Consider the following 18,289-nt stretch of genomic DNA (forward strand, 5'->3'; position numbering starts at 1 on the left):
TGTGGCTGTGTCAGCTAGTGACCCCTCTGCAGAGCTGTCTCCAGGGCAAGATTCATGTAATGTATGGAAAAACACTCATTCTCCATCATTGCTTCCCTATATGATCCCTTCAGAAAGAGAGGATGGCACATCTGGTCCTGGCACCCCTCTCCTCTCTCCAAGGCATGTTCGCTGCCCCGCAGAAACTCATCCAGAAACGCTACGACAAACTATTGGACTACTGCAGCCGCCTGGAGCGCTCTCCCTCCTCCTCCACGTCTTCTGCCTCTTCTTCTTCCTCCTCTCCATCACCTGTATCCGAGGACCAGGTGAGTTCAACAAGGATTCCGTTTGCAGCGATCATGTTACCTAGCAACAATTTCCGTTAACCTATTAGTATGAACATACCTAAATGTTATATTGAAACTCATTTTGTAAGGATTATAGCACTTGTAGGGATTATAGGGATTATAGCATTTTAGCGACAATATTCATAATTTTGCTATTGAGAGTTTAGTTTATTGGTCTTTCAGCATTATAACAGTTCTCATTAAAAACTGAATTATTTTATCTGTTAACATTAAAAAAAATCATAAATATTAAATAAATATGCCAATTTCAGAATGCTATAAAGGTCTTTGCTAAAATGTTTAAATCTGTTTGTTTCTACAGGGCCAGGTTGCGGCGCGGCGGGACTACGCAGCCCTCAATGCTCAGCTGGTGGAGGAGCTGCAGAGATTCAACATGGCCGCCCATACTATTTTGTCCAACTGTGTCCTCTGCCTGGTGACCCTGCTGAAAGGCCTGATGGACACGGCCTGCCACCACGCACCCTCCATACAGCAACTACCGGTGAGGACGGGAAGGGGAATTTTTTGTGAGTTTTGTGTGGTGAAACAGAGGGGCGACTTTTATTGAACAGCAATATATTTTGCAGTATGAAAGGGAAAGGATTTGTGGTGAGTTGTGAGTTGATGCAAAATACCACACATTGAAGTATGATCAAGTATGATTAAATGTTTGATTTGTCCAGGCTCCTTTGTCCAACATCAGTGAAGTCCAAAGCAGCATCATGGAAGAGCTCAACAACCTGACTGTCGTCAAGGACAACGCACAGACTCTAATAGAACGCAAAGTCAGCTTCGAGAAAACAAAGAAAATTTTAGCTGTAAGTTTGGGAAGAAAACATGGTTGAAAGCTGGAAGGACTTGCCTCAATGTATCCCCCATTATTCCTACAGTATGTGATAAGCTAAGGTAATTAAAGGCTAGCCTGGTCCCAGATGTGTTTGTGCTGTATAGCTGTTTTCATGCCAATGACATGAGGAGTTGGTAAGACAGCACAAACACATCTTGGAGCATCCTCACTGAGCCAGCTATCTGCTGTAATGCCAGTAGGCTCTAGGTAAAAGCAGCATTACCCCACAGCCTCACCACCTATTCCAGGATTGGCTCCCTTATTTGTTTAATTGAACCAATTAAAAGTCAATTAAAGAACAATGTTGGAGAAGTTATCGGAGCCACCAGACTCTGCCGAGCTCTCTGGGTTGGGATTAAATAGAGCGCTTGGCAACCCCAGCGCTACTCCAGTTATTACTCCCCCAAGACAAACTGTGTGTTTGTGTGTATGTGTGTGTGCGTACGCTTAGATGTGCTTGTATCTGAACAGCGCAAGACTCCTTTGGATCGGTTTCGAACCACCTTCCCCTCCTGAGACCCATCCCCACCCACCCCCCAACAACCCAAGGGGGCTCGTTAGCGATTATTCCCCCACTCCCCCATTGGGACACTGATGACTCGGCTCATATCACCCTAACTCCCTTCTCCCCTCCACAGGTCCCAGAGATCCAGCGTCAGACAGAGGGCAACAGGGCCAGGCTGCTGGACGAGTATCCAGCTGACAGGCTGTTCCAGCTGAAGAGGAACTGTAACGGGTGTCAGGAGCAGGATGCCAGCCTGCTGGAGGGGGAGCTGGTGGGCCTGCTGGAGGACACAGACCCCCTGGGGAGCCGGGGCCGCTGGCTGGTTGACACGGGCAGTAAGTTCATTATTATAGGTTGGATTATGTGATGTGACGCTGTTGGATCATCCTGTCTCATGTTGCTACTGTGGCTTAGTTATTGGATGTGTGCCATTCTTGTTAGGGCCGGACGATACCAGTATGGTGATACTCGTTACTGTTGTGGCAAGGAAACAAAACACAAAGCGGATTGAACTTCTTTAGAAATCAGCTCTAATGTTGGAAACAAATATTATGTTGTCACCCAGTCACATTTATTTATTTGCCATACAGCGGGTTTTTAAAAGGACCAAAGAGTTTGATGCACGAAGTGTTTTCATTTATGCCATGGAGCAAATATATTACAGATATTGTCGCAGCCCTAATGCCCCACTAATAGGGGCGGCAGGGTAGCCTAGTGGTTAGAGTGTTGGACTAGTAACCGAAAGGCTGCAAGTTCAAATCCCCAAGCTGACAAGGTACAAATCTGTCGTTCTGTCCAGGCAGTTAACCCACTGTTCCTAGGCCGTCATTGAAAATAAGAATTTGTTCTTAACTGACTTGCCTAGTTAAATAAAGGTATAAAATAAAAAGTTTGTTCTGTATGAGAAAATTGTAATTGCACTTTTATCTAAACTAGCTGTGATAGACCGCCCAAATAGAGGATGTTTCATTCACTACTTCAACCGTTAAGGTCTACGTAATGTAGACATAATGCTCTCAGTTTATGTCCGTTGTACAGGTGTCTTTTGCATTATGGGTACTGTAGTACATCATCCTACAGGTCTGATCTACATGACCTAACTCTAGACAAACCCCCTCACTACTGTGGAACTAAACTCCTAGCTCTTCTGTCCTGTGGCGTGTTTTGTAGAGAGATACACATCTCACTTCCTGATTACTAACCTACCACAGCTGACAAGTCAGCCAGCCTGCTGGGGAAATTCCCAGAGGCCTCTGACTGTGATGTCACGGTGATACTTGGAACAAACTAACCCCACCGACTCTCTCTGTCTGTCTCACTCTCTAGAGAGTTGCTGCCTCACAACAAGGCCAACTCAAAGAGTTTGTTACCATGTATTTTCCGCACCGCGCGTCATCTAGCACTGAGTGCCTGCCAGTTGTTTGCGGCGAGCCGCCTTTCGCTGTAAGCAGAGTTACTTAGAGTACAAAGCCTCTCCCTGGGGGCATTGAGAAACACAGGCTGAGGAGGAGAAAGGAGCAGCCTGCCGCGCTTCTCTGTACTCCAGAATAACAAGGCTCAAATCAGCCAAGTTTTTGCAAGGAGTTGTAGAAAGGTTTGTGTGTGTGTGTGTGTGTGTGTGTGTGTGTGTGTGTGTGTGTGTGTGTGTGTGTGTGTGTGTGTGTGTGTGTGTGTGTGTGTGTGTGTGTGTGTGTGTGTGTGTTTCTCGGTACCGACTGCATTCTGAAACTACTTCACAGATTTGTTTCATCCACTGGGACTACTAGTCTTCATAAGAAGCTGTTTATTATATGGTCGATATTAATGCTACCAATGCAGTAAACAAAACTATTATTTCCCATTGCAACAATACGCCCGGTTTAAGGAAACCTTCGTATTATAGGCAGTTTATAGACCGCGCAATCACACAATTCTTTCTTTCATCCTTCATTCGTTAACAGTGACACCAATCTCCCTGTGACTTACCCACAGTACACCCAGTCTCACAAAGAACCCTATTCACATGCAACCCAACCACCTGTGCATTTGTTGAGCCTCCCTGTACCTAGCTCTCTCACAGACATCTTTTTTCCCCTTATCTTTAACTCTGCATTGTTGACCCGTAAGTAAGCATTTCACTGTTGGTCTACAACTGTTGTCTACGAAGCATGTGACAAATAACATTTGATTTGAATAGCAGCCTATAGTCTTTTCTTTCAAATACTTTATGTGAATCAATGGAATAGTTCCTAAAGTGAAAGCCCTGCCCATCTGGCACTCCAGGCAGGCTCAAGCCCACATTCATCACAGCACCTGGAAGATTTCAAGTACTACTTGAACCCAGATATGTCTGACAGACACAAACATCCCTCTGTTCTCCTTCTCTCCCAGGTACCCAGGGTTACGTGTACTCATCCTTCCTGAAGCAGTACAACCCCAACAGGGATCAGGGTCGACCAGGTCAGGGTACGGGGATCACAGAGCCCCAGCAGCCCATCGTGGTGCTGGACGAGGACTTTGACAACCTCAGCCTGTTTGTGTCGGGCAGCGGGAGGAACAACAGCATACGGAGCCGGAGCAGCATACCTAACTTCAGCCTCTACAACACCTCCAGTACCTCGCTTGACAGATGCTCCACCCCGTCCAGCCTACAGGGCGACACAGAGCCAGACATCCACCAGGATGTGGACACAGAGCCAGACAACCAGCAGGTGGGGTAACACTAGGTTAAAGAAGGGTTGTTCTGAACCCTTATGGACCCTACTCTTTATACAGGCTCTGGTCAAAAGTGGTGCACTAAGTAGCATAATATATCTTTATACAACGGGTGGTTCTAATGCTGATTGGTTAAATCCGCATTCCAGACAGTGTCTAATTCACAAGTTACCACAGGCTAAATCTATGACGTTAAAATACCTATTTACTCTGTTCCATCTGACTGCGCAATCCACTGTGTCATCAGCCCAGCCAGGCAATTTATAAACTTCTATAATATGTGTCTACGTGACAGGTGCATTATGAAATGGGAGGACCGATCCTGGTTCAGTTGTCAGGGCTCAGGGTAAACAGAGGGCTTAGGTGTGCCTTTCACTAGGCTTTACATAGTTGACATAACAATCTCAATAGAATGAATGGCAAACTCCATTCGCTGAACAACACCTCAAAATGGTTTATTTGTCATTTACAAACAATAAACAATAAAGATTACATTGAAAGCAAAGCACAGGAAATACATAGATCACAAGCTAATATAGCAATCTACAAAAAGGAATTAACTAAGCAAGCAATGTATCTTTACTAGCTTATAGAGATGCCTGTAAAGGCCTCGTCAGAGCCGTGGTATGACAGCCGTGGTGTGACAGAGTCGTGGTATGAAATATGAGGGTGGTTATTGCACGGAGCAGTAAAACAGTTAAGTGTGCTGGTTTATAGTGCAGATGATTTGAAAACCCACTCTGGTAGGCCTGTTGGAAGCCTTGGGGCGGTGTGTGTTTGTGCCTGTTAGGTCTGGCTCTGATAGGTTTAGGGTCATACTTCCATCTCGCATAGAGATTATATGGAGTGAATAACATTTATACGACACCAGCGCAGTCACTCAACATTAGTCCCTTTAGCAGCCGCTGGGCAGGCTCTGTTCTTACTATGTCTTGGTTTGCTGCGACCTGGGAGGACGCTTTTGACCTCCATCAGAATATGAGGCGGTTAATATAGATTGTAAATGGATATTGGTGATGGTGGGTTTGGGTTGGGGACTACAGTGGTGATGGGGTCTTTATCTTCTTTTGATGGACTAACAGTGACACCGACTGGTGAATTAAGGAAATACCACACTGAATTCAGCAGAGACTGTACAGCAAATTTTGCCAATGGAATATGCTGTGCTGTCGCAATTAACTAATAACTTGACAAATTTTGGATTTAAAAGTTTCATCAGATTGAATTGCAAATTAATTTAGTAAATAACTGTATGTTGGGGCACTTGACCAATTAGTTTGGGGTCAGATTCTGAGGAACATGAACCAAACATTTTCTCCACGACACCACACAAATTGATGGCACCTTAATTGGGGAGAACCGGCTCATTCTAATGACTGGAGCTGAATTAGTGGAATGGTATCAAATACATCAAACACATGGTTTCCAGGTGTTTGATTCCATTCCATTTGCTCTGTTCCAGATGTTATTATGAGCCGTTCTACCCTCATCAGCATCCCGTGTACTGTATGCATGGTACAATAACTGCTCTATGGTGAATGTTCTGTCTGTTTCTCCAGTTTTATGCGGTGTACGGGTTCCAGGCACGCTGCGACCAGGAGCTGACCATGCAGGAGAACCAGCATGTGAGGATCCTCAAGTTCAGCGACCTGGGAGGCAACAAGGACTGGTGGTTGGCCGAGGCCAACGGACAGAAGGGCTACGTCCCAGCCAACTACCTCGGCAAAATGTCATATGCATAAAGGAATAGATTGGGATTAAGAAGGCCCAGTCCCAAATGGACTCCTAGCCTCTACAGGCAGATTTCCCAGACACAGTTTTAGCTTAGTCTTGGACTAAAATACTATTTTAATAGAGACTCACAAGGACTAGGCCAAATCTCTGTTCAATCTCCTTGTGGAGATCTGAGAGCATTTGATAGTTGTACCGTAGCAACATGGTGGAAATTCCGGCTAGCATATCAGGACAGGGTATATTTATTACCATATCCTCTCAAATCTCCACAGGCATAGGGTCGATTTGGGATAGGATTTTACTGTAATCTGTCTCTCTATAAAAAAACAAATGTATTGACCAGACAATGTAATTATCAAAAGATCATGACTGTTAAGATAATTGCATATATGCGTTTTGCACGAAGAATGGAGCTATCATTGTGCTGAGCACTTAGTATTGCCACCTGCAGTGTTGATGAATTTATATTGTGAATGTGTGTCGTCCCAATGAAAATAATGATTTATTCTAATATCTAATATATGTCAAGCAAATGTATTTTGAAAGAGATCATGTATTTTAGAGTTATACAATTCCTCCATGTAATGTGTATATTTTAGATCACTCATCAGTGATGAATAAAGAGTCTTTATCAGTGGTGCGGGATCCTGTTCAATTAACGGCTTGTTCATTTGATGACTGCTTGCTGATGATCTCATGTCCTTTTCAGACTTGAGATTTATCCTCACAAAAAAAAGACAATTCTACTATGTCATAAAAAAGAATAAATTTTATTACATTTTGCCCCCTCAAAAACAAACATGTTATTTCAAATTTCTGTGATGTGGCTGAGTTTGGACAGAACAAAGAGGCACATTATAGCCACTAACAGTATCTCCAGCAGCATTTCATACATCAATGAAATTCAAGTATTCAATTGGATACGGTTACATCCATGTTACAGTTAATTCAATGCTCTGGCACTCACTCCCATTCATAACTTCCACCTCGAACATCTTACTTACACACTTCTCTCTTCCTTCCCTCATTACTCCTCTCATTCCATTCATTTCTTCAGCTTCTTCTGAGCCGCTTTCTTCTTCACCATCTGCAGGCGTTTCATGGCGTTGAGCTGAGACTCCTGGGACGTGGGCGCCTTGCCACCCCCTGGCGCTTCAGCCGCAGCCTTCGACCCGTTACCGTTCCCATTCCCTGCTCCATTGCCCCCAGACCCTCCGCTGTTCCCTCCCAGGCTGGGCTGAGGCCCACTAGGGGAGGACCCAGGACTTGTCCCCTTCCCCTGGTTCTCCCCACTGGAGGACCGGTTTAGGGTCTGCTTCCCCAGGGTCAGAGGTGGAGGAGGCTTCAGAGGCACAGAGCCATTTCCACCATCACCATTATTTCCATTTCCTCCTCCGATCGCCATCTTGGAGCCACTGCCACCCAGTCCTCCGCCCGTCTTAGAGCTGGCCAGCCCGGAGAGTCCGGCAGGTTTCTGGCCAGGGGGGGTAGAGGTGGAGGAGGTCTTGCTACTTCCACTTGGCCCTGAGGAGCCAGGTTTGGTGCTGGCGCCAGGGCCAGCGGAGGTCTTGGCCCCGAAGGCGGCCCACCCTGTGAGGCCGCTTCCCGACTGCAAGGAGCCGCTGCTACTGGAGGGGTTGGCAGATACTGCTGCAGACGCCTAGGAGCGAAAGAAACAAGCGTTAGAGATGCAATACTCCTAAGCATATCAAAATGACTCTGATCCTTTCCCCCTAGTATAATGTCCAGGTATTACACACATGGTCAGTTTGCATGACAACATATAAACATTTAGTCTTTACATTCAACCTAAATGTCCACCATCTTCGAAAAGGCTATTGCACTGTATGCCATGTAATGTTGTATAATGTCTGGGTATTACATGATCCGGTTGCATTAGACAAGGTATATCTTGTCATTTAACCTAAATATATAAAATGTCATTTAACCTAAATATGACTTGTAGTTCAAACATGCAGCTCTGGTGTTGTAATGCTTACCTTCACCTCAGTTCGTTTGAAGGCCTGAAAGGTGCTGGACGTGTCGGGTTTGACCTTGAGTTCCGGTTTCTTCACCAGAGGGTCCTTCACCACGGGGGCTGCTGACACAACGGCTGGTGTCGGCTTCTGTGAAGGCTTCTGGGTCTTCTGGGCCTGGCAGGAAAAACAACAACAGCATAAGAACCCATTCAACTGGAGTCTTTTTGGGAGTGTACAACATTACAGAACGTTCAGATAGAAATGTATTGTGTAGAAAATAGATGATTGTCTGTCAGTTAGAGTAAGGAATCGTTTCAGCTGTTCATTACATTTCTATCTGCAACGTTCAGAAGGTCTCAACTCACTGAATACACCCCTTATTATAAGTATTGTTCACATGGTTTGCGTCCAATATGGCACCCTATTCCCTATATAGTGCACTACTTCTGACAAGCGCACATAGGGATTTGGTTAAAAGTAGTGCACTATGTAAGAAACAGGGTGCCATTTCAGACTCAGCCAGGATGACTTTGTCGTCTATCCATCTCTTACCATGCGTTTCATCTGCCGGGTGCAGCGGGCGCAGTACCACACCAGGCGCGGATCGTTGACGTCCTTGTCCGTCACCTGGGGCTTGTGGCAGTCCTGGTGGTAGAGGTTGTGGCACTCCTGGCATTCCACTAGCTGGTTGCCCGACGTCACCGTCATCTGCCTGAGGTCATCAACAATTTTATTTATCAATGAAAACACATTACACACAGTACATACAGTCATTCATCACTGAGAGTTAGACGTAGTGTTCACAGGCACCAAATGGGAAAAAAGGACAAACAGGAAAAGACTACATGGACTTTTTCGTTTTCAGTTGCGACCCAGGTGGCATTCAAAAACGTCCGGGTACCTACCTGCAAACCACACAGGCCAGCCCCATCTCCATGGCGAAGTCGTCAGCGTTGGTCTCCGCGTCGAAGTTGGAGAAGTCAGGCAGAGGTATGTCTTTGAAGGGCTGGACTGTGACGGGGGACGAGCGGTTCTCCTGCTGCTTGGGCTCCAGGCGAGGCTTCTTAGACGGCTCAGGTCCTTCACCTGGCTCTACCCTCACCTGGAAGACAAAGGGAAAGTGCAATAAAGGTGTTATGAAGGTTATATAACAGTGTTATGAAGGTTTATAAAGTTAATATGTAGGTGGTATGTTCTATTTCAACAAATACTAAAATGTTGACGTATGACCTTTACGTGACGGTTTACGTTCTGTGTAATCTCAACAAACTGAAGATATGTCACACTGAACAAATTACTCCAATTATGTATCCAATGTATAACTTTCTGTATGTACAGTGGATAATTGTGCATGTTTGGTTCTAGATTGTCTCAACAAAAGGAATGGAATTACTGGAATATGGATGAATGTCTTAAAATTCAATGTAGTAACATTATGTATGACGAACGATTACACGTGGTTTTTTTGGTTGTGTTTTCCATGATTTGCAGTACTGGTTTGGTTCTGGAACTAACTAGCCTAGATCATGAATAAATCCCTATCCCCTACTCAGGCACAGCATCCATTCCATTTCGTACCTTGTCTGAAGGCCTCTTCTCCACCTCCTTTTTGCTCTTCTCTGAGCTGCTGGACTTGCTGCTGCTGCTGCTAGATGAAGAGGAGGAGCTACAGGAGGACTTAGAGTCCTGTTTATTTATGCTCATCTTGGACACGGACACCTTCGTCACCTCCACCTCCTGTTGATAGATACAAGGTCTACACTTGTTGTATTCGGCGCAGGTGACAAATAAAGTTTGGTTTTTAAACACGAGGCTTCAGAGCTACTTCTCCAGGATACAAATGTTGGGAGTGACTGAAAGAACTAGAGACGAGCGGCAGCGAAGGGATGTCTGAAATGATAACGATTGACACAGGCAAAGCAAGACACAGGGGCCTAGGCAAGGTTTCATATTTCACACCTCGATCATGTATGTCTATGGATTCCCTTTGGACTATTGTCAAAACCCCATATGATGACATCATAAGAATATAATCGCAACCAGCCTGTAACATTCTGACAACATCATGTTCTGAAGAGAGTTGAATGAATGCCATATAGTATAATAATAATATATGCCATTTAGCAGAACCTTTTGTCCTAAGCCACTTAGTCACGTGTGCATACATTTTTGTACGTATGGGTGGTCCTGGGAATCGATCCTACAATCCTGTCTTTGCAAGCACCATGCTCTACCAACTAAGCTACAATAGTCCATACCTTCAGTGATGAGCGGTAAGAGGAATCACTCCCTCTGCCTGATAGAGACTCATCCAGAAGAGCTCGGAGTTTATCCACAGAGTCTTTGTTCTTTGAGTGCAAGTATCCCAGTCCCTTTAGGAAGACAGGGTCCAACTCCAGACTCACTGATGCAGCCATGATCACACTGAACTGTAGATAGAAAGGATATGTAGAATATGGCATATGCTTTGACTATAGGCCCGACCTGTTTCTGGCCTCATCCAGTTGATACATATAGTACTGGCTAATTGGTGATCTCACAGCTAGTGAGTAACTTTAGTGATATTGTTGGACGGCAAAGCTAGACAGAAAACATAACCAACTAGTTACTATTGACACAAAGGTCAACTGCTTCTACACTAACTTGCATGTACATAATGCTAGGTAAGAAATTCTGACTTGTACGTGACTGTCAGCTTCTGAAGGTGTCTAGCAAGGTGTCCAGTTGGCTATCTAGCTATACCAAGTAGCTAAGTTAACGTTAGCCTTGGTTGGGAAACCTGCTAGCTAGCTCAAGTAGCTAGCTAGCTAGTAAGCTAGCAAAGGTTAGTTGATATTCGTCATGTTTGATTACCTTACCTTACTCTAAAATATCTTTAACGTTTATTTCTCACACCAATGTGGTTATTATGACACGTAAGTATTCACAGTAACTTAACAAGTCGCATTTGAGCTACTGTAGCTGAAACGCCTTTATTTCCAAGCGGCATTCTTGTCCATCCACTAAATACATCCGAAGAAACAAGCAAGCTAATTTGTTGCACGGACCTCGACATTACGATTATCTAGACTGTATTCAAAATACGTCACTATAACTATATAGTGTATACATCATTTTGTAATACAATGTTTACATTTAATTGAAGTATGTATGTATCATTGATCAGGTCGGTCTGTATTGACTGTTACACGTGGAACTGACTTGAGGAAGTGACGTGCTTACTATAACAACGTGCACTGTGAGCTTCACATGTACTGTAAGTAGCTAATTTCAATGTATCATAGTTTGCTTGATTGTCAGAACAGCAGAAACGAGGCATGGGCTAACTATGTAGAGCACTAGCTAAATGTATACCTAGCTAGACAGCTACTACCTAGCTAACAGTAGGTAAGTTAACGTTGGATATGCAAGCATATGCTAGTCTTAGCTAGCAACTTTAGTCTAGCAGACTAAACTCTACTTCACGATATAGACATACATCTTGAGATGTATGTAGTTAACTTTAGTCAGCTAACTTTGGTCAGAGTTTGCTGCCACAATACCATGTGTCGTGTTTACAGGTTTGATTGACACCAATATTCAACCTATTGCGTACCTCCTGTCACAATGACGCAGACAGACCCACATCAGGAGCAGTCAGAGTGTCTCTACCTGGAATTATCATCCCAAAACGAGCAGCCCTCTGTTCCCCTACACACCTCCATCTCACTCTTCCTCCTGTCTTACTGCGAGTGCACATCATTCAAAGTCTTCCTCGTCTCTGCCAAGCCTGACACACAAAGCTCACAGTCCTGGAAGTCACAGGTTTGTCATTGTCGATTTGCTTTGTGTTGTAGACAGTAATGACAGGCAAAGAAGTTGGGAAAACCTTACTGAGCAGGTTTCAGTCAACTATTTAACACAATATAGTGAAGGTGAATGAATACATGTCAACATCGATATGTGTAACAACGATATTGCTTCGACAGGTACCAACGTCTTTAGCTGTCTCGATGGTCCATGTCAAGGACCTGCCTGTGTTGGTGAGGGGCTGCCGTCTCCCCGCCGTACTGGATGAGACTGGGAGGTACTGCAGGGCCGGGCTGGCTGTGGTGCTCAGGCATATTATAGACAGGACCTGTGAGGCAGACCCCAGAAGGAAGGATGCAGCATCACTGCTAGGGTTCAAGAAGACCTGTCTGAAGGCCTGCGCTGAGGTAAGGGGCAACACTCAATTATTATGGTATGCATGCAGTGCCATTGGCAAAACTACGAATGATTCTGTTTGTGTATAGATGACATTAGTGTTTTTGTTTTTTGTTTCTAGGCATAATTAAATTGTCACACATCAGTAGGAGCTTTCCCATTGGAAAACCAATTGAATCTTATGTTCTTCCAGAGGGATTTTTTATGAGCTAGTGAATAAGATGGGATAAACTTGTTTACTAGTTGTCTTGGACACACAGTACTGCTGTATAAAAATACAACTCTACATTACACCATTGCCACAAATATTAGTCAAAATGAATGCATGTTCCTCCTCTCCCTTATAGGTGAGCCAGTGGACCAGGCTGTGTGAGCTCAGTATCCCCTCGGCCGTGGAGGCCCACCTCCGGCAGCCCACTAACCCATCCCTGCACCTCCCCTCTGCCCTCCTCAACCTTGAAAAGACACTAGGCGAGCCCGTCAAGGTGCACAACGATGACAAGATCCGCCGGCAGAAGCTCCAGCAGCAGCAGAAGAACCACCAGAAGAAAATCTCTCAGGACCTCCAAGAGGACCAAGGGACAGACGTCACCCAGCCCCAGGATTCGCAGTCTGCCAACGGGCTAGAACTCCAAGCAGCCTTGGCCAAGCTGTATGTGGATAGTGGTGCAGTTCCGTCCACGACCATTAGGGAGAGCTCTGACATCAGGAAAGTGAAGACCACAGAGCTGCCGCAGCTGGAGCATGTGTTTGCCGAGGGGCTGTACTTCACTCTGACTGATGTGGTGTTGCTACCTTGTATCCATCAATACCTGGTAAGGAAGGCCCTTGGAGGTTATCTGTTAGTTATATGTTTGAAGGGAAGTTAGTCTAGAACTCTTAGCCTGAGTCCTAGATCTGTTTGTGCTGTCTTTCCAACTCCATTGCTGTCACTGGCAAAACGGCACAAACAGATCTGGGACTCAGGCTACAGAGTTCTTGCTTTATGCACTTGATTTATATTCCACGGACCAAGCCTCCCTTCTGCTGGTCACTAAATATGTAAACTACCAGCACTTCTCTTGCAATGTGCATTTCCCAGGCCTGTTTAGTCTCCATGCTAGTTTTAGACAAGTGGTAGCTCTGAGTGTGTGGCACATTTTATTTTAACAGTAGCATATTACCCTATTGTCACCTGTCATCACCTGCTACCTCATGTGAGTACTTACACCTGTTGCCATGTCGACCGTATTATGAAGGCCTCTGAAATGATGCCCTTCTACATTGAATGTCTCATCAGGTGGTACCTGTACACCCACAGAGGCTTTATACAGTGGAAACTAGGCAGAACAGTGCCTTCCTAAGAGTGAGTGTGTGTGTGTGTGTGTGTGTGTCAGCACAGATTCTATTCTCAAAGGTGGTCCACCTGGCTGTGGATGATAACACCACAATGACAAATAGGTCTATTTGAAATGTAGTTGGTTGATATGCATTTCAATGAACCGGCTTTGGGATCATGCTTAGTTCCACGTGCTGATTTTAAAATGATGTCATTGTCAGAGCCTAATTTCGGATGTGAGAAATTAGGTTGCGAGAGTGGTGTTGAAAGGATGAGATTTGCTGACAATCACTTACTGTAGTTCATCATCAAGTTAGTTTGTAAAATAAAGTTATTTTAATTTGCCCCTAGCTGAATTTTCCTGGGAACTTTTTAGTTATAGATTTCCCATATTTTGTTTAGTGTTTTGGTGGTTTGGGTTTTTATGAGATGCCACCACGGGGTGTTAGTTATCGATCTATTATGCCTTGGAGCCAAGCGGTCAACAGGGTCTCCTCTGCACACCTCTCTCCTCTTCAATCTCTCCTCCTGTTCTCATAGCTGTATAGCCTGGGATTGGAATGAAGTGAAGTTCTCACAATGAGGCTCTTAGGGGTCAGCTGTGCTCCAGTGGTTTCCAGTTTCACACTCAGCCTAGCATGTCTCCTCTCTTCTCCCACACAGCCACCACTGTCTATCCACAGATTCACAGGACAGAGAGCCAGATAAAAGACCCTTGGCTTTATCTACTGTCACCTCTTTCTATCCTCTGTCTGTTTCCCTCTCCCTCTCTTCTCACTCTCTCTCTTGGAAACACACACACACACGTTATGTTCTTCTGTCCTCGTGGGAACCTTCAATTAATTTCCATTCAAAATCCTATTTTCCCCAACCCCTAAACCTTACCACAGCACTAACCCTAACTCTAACCACTAGCCCCTTACCCCAATCCTAACCTTAATTGTAACCCTAAACCTAACCCCTAAACTTAAAATAGCCTTTGTCCTCATGGGAATGTGGGAAATGTCCCCAAGAGGGAGACATTTTCTTGTTTTACTATCCTTGTGGGGATTTAATTCCCCACAAGGATAGAATAACTAACATACACACACACACATACACACCCCTCTACAGCTGTCCATCTCTCTCTCCCAACCCTTGCCTTTCTTAGTGCCTGTCTCTCTCCTCCATCTCCAGAGGGGTGATGAGTGGAGGGGATCAGCCTGGTGGAACCTGGGCTCTTGGTTCAGTGCAGATGACACTTCTGATGAATCACTTAGCTGACTCAGGCCATTGTCTTCACTTTCCCCTCCTTCTCCCCCACAGAGCTCCCTCCAGAGCCACAACGCCAGCGCGCTATCCCAGCTGCCTCTCTTGCTGCGCTGGTACCTCCAGGTCCAGGAAGTCCCCGGGGTCCCCAGGGCGGCCCAGGCCTGTGGGATGGCCCTCTCCACCCCCAAGGCCCTCACTACCGGCCCCCCAACCATAGCCGAAACACAACAGTCCAGCCAAGCAAATCAGGAAAGCCTGGAGATGACGATGAAGGAGGTGCACTTCGTTGGAGGCCCCAGGCCCACGATGACTAAACTCAAAGTAATTGAATATTTTTTTAATCTCTCTCCCACTCCCTCTCGGTCTCTTTCCCCCTCTCTCTCTCTCCCTCAACTCTCCCCTCATGCCTTCCCACCATCTCTTTTTGGGAGGATTAGATGAGGCACATTGAAGATTTCAGGAAAGCTGTCAGTGGTAAAAACTCACATGCTCTCTAGCAGCAGCGCCTTTCTCTCTCTTGAATGCCTCTAGGCACATCGCGCGCACAAACACACAGAACTGCCCCAATTTGGTTCTCCCTCATCCCATTGCCTGTCCCTGAGCTGCAACGATAAAGGATTTATGCACTCCAATTGGTTGTAAAATTGTCCCACTTCCTATAAATGAAGGTTTTCTCGCAGATTATTGCGGCCTTGCTGTTGCGTTCTGTTACTTTAAAGGCTGGTTTGCAGTTGGTCTATCGATGTTTGTGGACTGTTTTCACTGTGACATAATTAACATTATATTTTCGTCCAACATCAAACTTGACGTTGTCGTTATGAAAAATTATAAACACAAAACGACAGCCAGGCAACTCAGAGGTACTTTCTAAACAATGATTGGGTTCGTTGCGAGCTTGTTGGCTAAATAGCTAGCTGGCTAGCCAGTTACAAAAATGAACAGAGTAACGTTATAGCTGACGACGTCGGAACTTACGATAGCTACTTTTTATTCATTGAGGAAATTGAAACCAACACAACATCATTACCTGCAAGGTAAAATTGCTTACGGTTGTGAGTGTGACGAAATAAAAGTAGGTCATTCTGTCTGTCAATTTTAGAACTCCTGCCACGTCTTGTCACAGATGGATTTGTTGCTGCCCAGTAACCAGGACAACGGACGTTGCGACAGTGGCAGAGACATGACCTGTTTTCATGTCTGTAACAAGGGAACCGACTGTCGCAGAGACATTACCTGTTTTCATGTCTGTGCAACAAGGGAACCGACTGTCACAGAGACAAATCAAATCAAATCAAATTTTATTTGTCACATACACATGGTTAGCAGATGTTAATGCGAGTGTAGCGAAATGCTTGTGCTTCTAGTTCCGACAATGCAGTGATAACCAACAAGTAATCTAACTAACAATTCTAAAACTACTGTCTTATACACAGTGTAAGGGGATAAAGAATATGTACATAAGGATATATGAGTGAGTGATGGTACAGAGCAGCATACAGTAGATGGTATCGAGTACAGTATATACATATGAGATGAGTATGTAGACAAAGTAAACAAAGTGGCATAGTTAAAGTGGCTAGTGATACATGTATTACATAAGGATGCAGTCGATGATGTAGAGTACAGTATATACGTATGCATATGAGATGAATAATGTAGGGTAAGTAACATTATATAAGGTAGCATTGTTTAAAGTGGCTAGTGATATATTTACATTATTTCCCATCAATTCCCATTATTAAAGTGGCTGGAGTTGGGTCAGTGTCAATGACAGTGTGTTGGCAGCAGCCACTCAATGGTGGCTGTTTAACAGTCTGATAGCCTTGAGATAGAAGCTGTTTTTCAGTCTCTCAGTCCCAGCTTTGATGCACCTGTACTGACCTCGCCTTCTGGATGATAGCGGGGTGAACAGGCAGTGGTTCGGGTGGTTGATGTCCTTGATGATCTTTATGGCCTTCCTGTAACATCGGGTGGTGTAGGTGTCCTGGAGGGCAGGTAGTTTGCCCCCGGTGATGCGTTGTGCAGACCTCACTACCCTCTGGAGAGCCTTACGGTTGAGGGCGGAGCAGTTGCCGTACCAGGCGGTGATACAGCCCGCCAGGATGCTCTCGATTGTGCATCTGTAGAAGTTTGTGAGTGCTTTTGGTGACAAGCCGAATTTCTTCAGCCTCCTGAGGTTGAAGAGGCGCTGCTGCGCCTTCTTCACGACGCTGTCAGTGTGAGTGGACCAATTCAGTTTGTCTGTGATGTGTATGCCGAGGAACTTAAAACTTGCTACCCTCTCCACTACTGTTCCATCGATGTGGATAGGGGGTGTTCCCTCTGCTGTTTCCTGAAGTCCACAATCATCTCCTTAGTTTTGTTGACGTTGAGTGTGAGGTTATTTTCCTGACACCACACTCCGAGGGCCCTCACCTCCTCCCTGTAGGCCGTCTCGTCGTTGTTGGTAATCAAGCCTACCACTGTTGTGTCGTCCGCAAACTTGATGATTGAGTTGGAGGCGTGCGTGGCCACGCAGTCGTGGGTGAACAGGGAGTACAGGAGAGGGCTCAGAACGCACCCTTGTGGGGCCCCGTGTTGAGGATCAGCGGGGAGGAGATGTTGTTGCCTACCCTCACCACCTTGGGGCGGCCCGTCAGGAAGTCCAGTACCCAGTTGCACAGGGCGGGGTCGAGACCCAGGGTCTCGAGCTTGATGACGAGCTTGGAGGGTACTATGGTGTTGAATGCCGAGCTGTAGTCGATGAACAGCATTCTCACATAGGTATTCCTCTTGTCCAGGTGGGTTAGGGCAGTGTGCAGTGTGGTTGAGATTGCATCGTCTGTGGACCTATTTGGGCGGTAAGCAAATTGGAGTGGGTCTAGGGTGTCAGGTAGGGTGGAGGTGATATGGTCCTTGACTAGTCTCTCAAAGCACTTCATGATGACGGAAGTGAGTGCTACGGGGCGGTAGTCGTTTAGCTCAGTTACCTTAGCTTTCTTGGGAACAGGAACAATGGTGGCCCTCTTGAAGCATGTGGGAACAGCAGACTGGTATAGGGATTGATTGAATATGTCCGTAAACACACCGGCCAGCTGGTCTGCGCATGCTCTGAGGGCGCGGCTGGGGATGCCGTCTGGGCCTGCAGCCTTGCGAGGGTTAACACGTTTAAATGTCTTACTCACCTCGGCTGCAGTGAAGGAGAGACCGCATGTTTTCGTTGCAGGCCGTGTCAGTGGCACTGTATTGTCCTCAAAGCGGGCAAAAAGTTATTTAGTCTGCCTGGGAGCAAGACATCCTGGTCCGTGACTGGGCTGGGTTTCTTCTTGTAGTCCGTGATTGACTGTAGACCCTGCCACATGCCTCTTGTGTCTGAGCCATTGAATTGAGATTCCACTTTGTCTCTGTACTGACGCTTAGCTTGTTTAATAGCCTTGCGGAGGGAATAGCTGCGTTGTTTATATTCGG

General features: G+C 45.6%; 3 protein-coding genes across 7 annotated transcripts in view; 2 read left to right on the top strand and 1 right to left on the bottom strand.

Moving 5' to 3' along the window:
• The window catches only part of arhgef38 (Rho guanine nucleotide exchange factor (GEF) 38), a 22,633-nt gene extending 15,887 nt beyond the window's left edge, over positions 1 to 6,746 (top strand). The window contains 6 exon segments of the mRNA XM_065003774.1: positions 114 to 308; positions 652 to 831; positions 1,013 to 1,147; positions 1,815 to 2,016; positions 4,052 to 4,371; positions 5,935 to 6,746. Of these exon segments, the coding sequence (XP_064859846.1) occupies positions 114 to 308; positions 652 to 831; positions 1,013 to 1,147; positions 1,815 to 2,016; positions 4,052 to 4,371; positions 5,935 to 6,117 (1,215 nt within the window). The 3' untranslated portion in view covers positions 6,118 to 6,746.
• Positions 6,747 to 6,860: 114 nt separating this feature from the next.
• Positions 6,861 to 11,280, bottom strand: ints12 (integrator complex subunit 12). Of its 3 annotated transcripts, none has more exons than XM_065003779.1 (7): positions 11,222 to 11,280; positions 10,347 to 10,517; positions 9,667 to 9,825; positions 8,994 to 9,190; positions 8,641 to 8,800; positions 8,110 to 8,262; positions 6,861 to 7,769 (listed from the first exon to the last, which is right to left on the bottom strand). In XM_065003779.1, the coding sequence occupies exons 2-7, from the start codon at positions 10,503 to 10,505 to the stop codon at positions 7,155 to 7,157; spliced, it is 1,443 nt and encodes a 480-aa protein (XP_064859851.1). In that variant the 5' UTR covers positions 10,506 to 10,517; positions 11,222 to 11,280; the 3' UTR covers positions 6,861 to 7,154. The 3 variants fall into 3 exon arrangements, with proteins under 3 accessions (XP_064859851.1, XP_029499243.2, XP_029499242.2); XM_029643383.2 differs by lacking the exon at positions 11,222 to 11,280 and adding an exon at positions 10,947 to 11,213 and having other exon boundaries at positions 8,116 to 8,262; XM_029643382.2 differs by lacking the exon at positions 11,222 to 11,280 and adding an exon at positions 10,947 to 11,212.
• The window catches only part of gstcd (glutathione S-transferase, C-terminal domain containing), a 65,696-nt gene continuing 58,664 nt past the window's right edge, over positions 11,258 to 18,289 (top strand). For 2 of the 3 annotated variants that reach the window (XM_065003775.1, XM_065003777.1), the window contains exons 1-5: positions 11,258 to 11,344; positions 11,649 to 11,892; positions 12,057 to 12,284; positions 12,621 to 13,088; positions 14,897 to 15,163. In XM_065003775.1, the coding sequence (XP_064859847.1) occupies positions 11,695 to 11,892; positions 12,057 to 12,284; positions 12,621 to 13,088; positions 14,897 to 15,163 (1,161 nt within the window). In that variant the 5' untranslated portion in view covers positions 11,258 to 11,344; positions 11,649 to 11,694. The other variant, XM_065003776.1, reaches the window with a different exon arrangement.

Source organism: Oncorhynchus nerka, linkage group LG18, assembly GCF_034236695.1.
Source record: "Oncorhynchus nerka isolate Pitt River linkage group LG18, Oner_Uvic_2.0, whole genome shotgun sequence".
Taxonomy (NCBI): Eukaryota; Metazoa; Chordata; class Actinopteri; order Salmoniformes; family Salmonidae; genus Oncorhynchus; species Oncorhynchus nerka.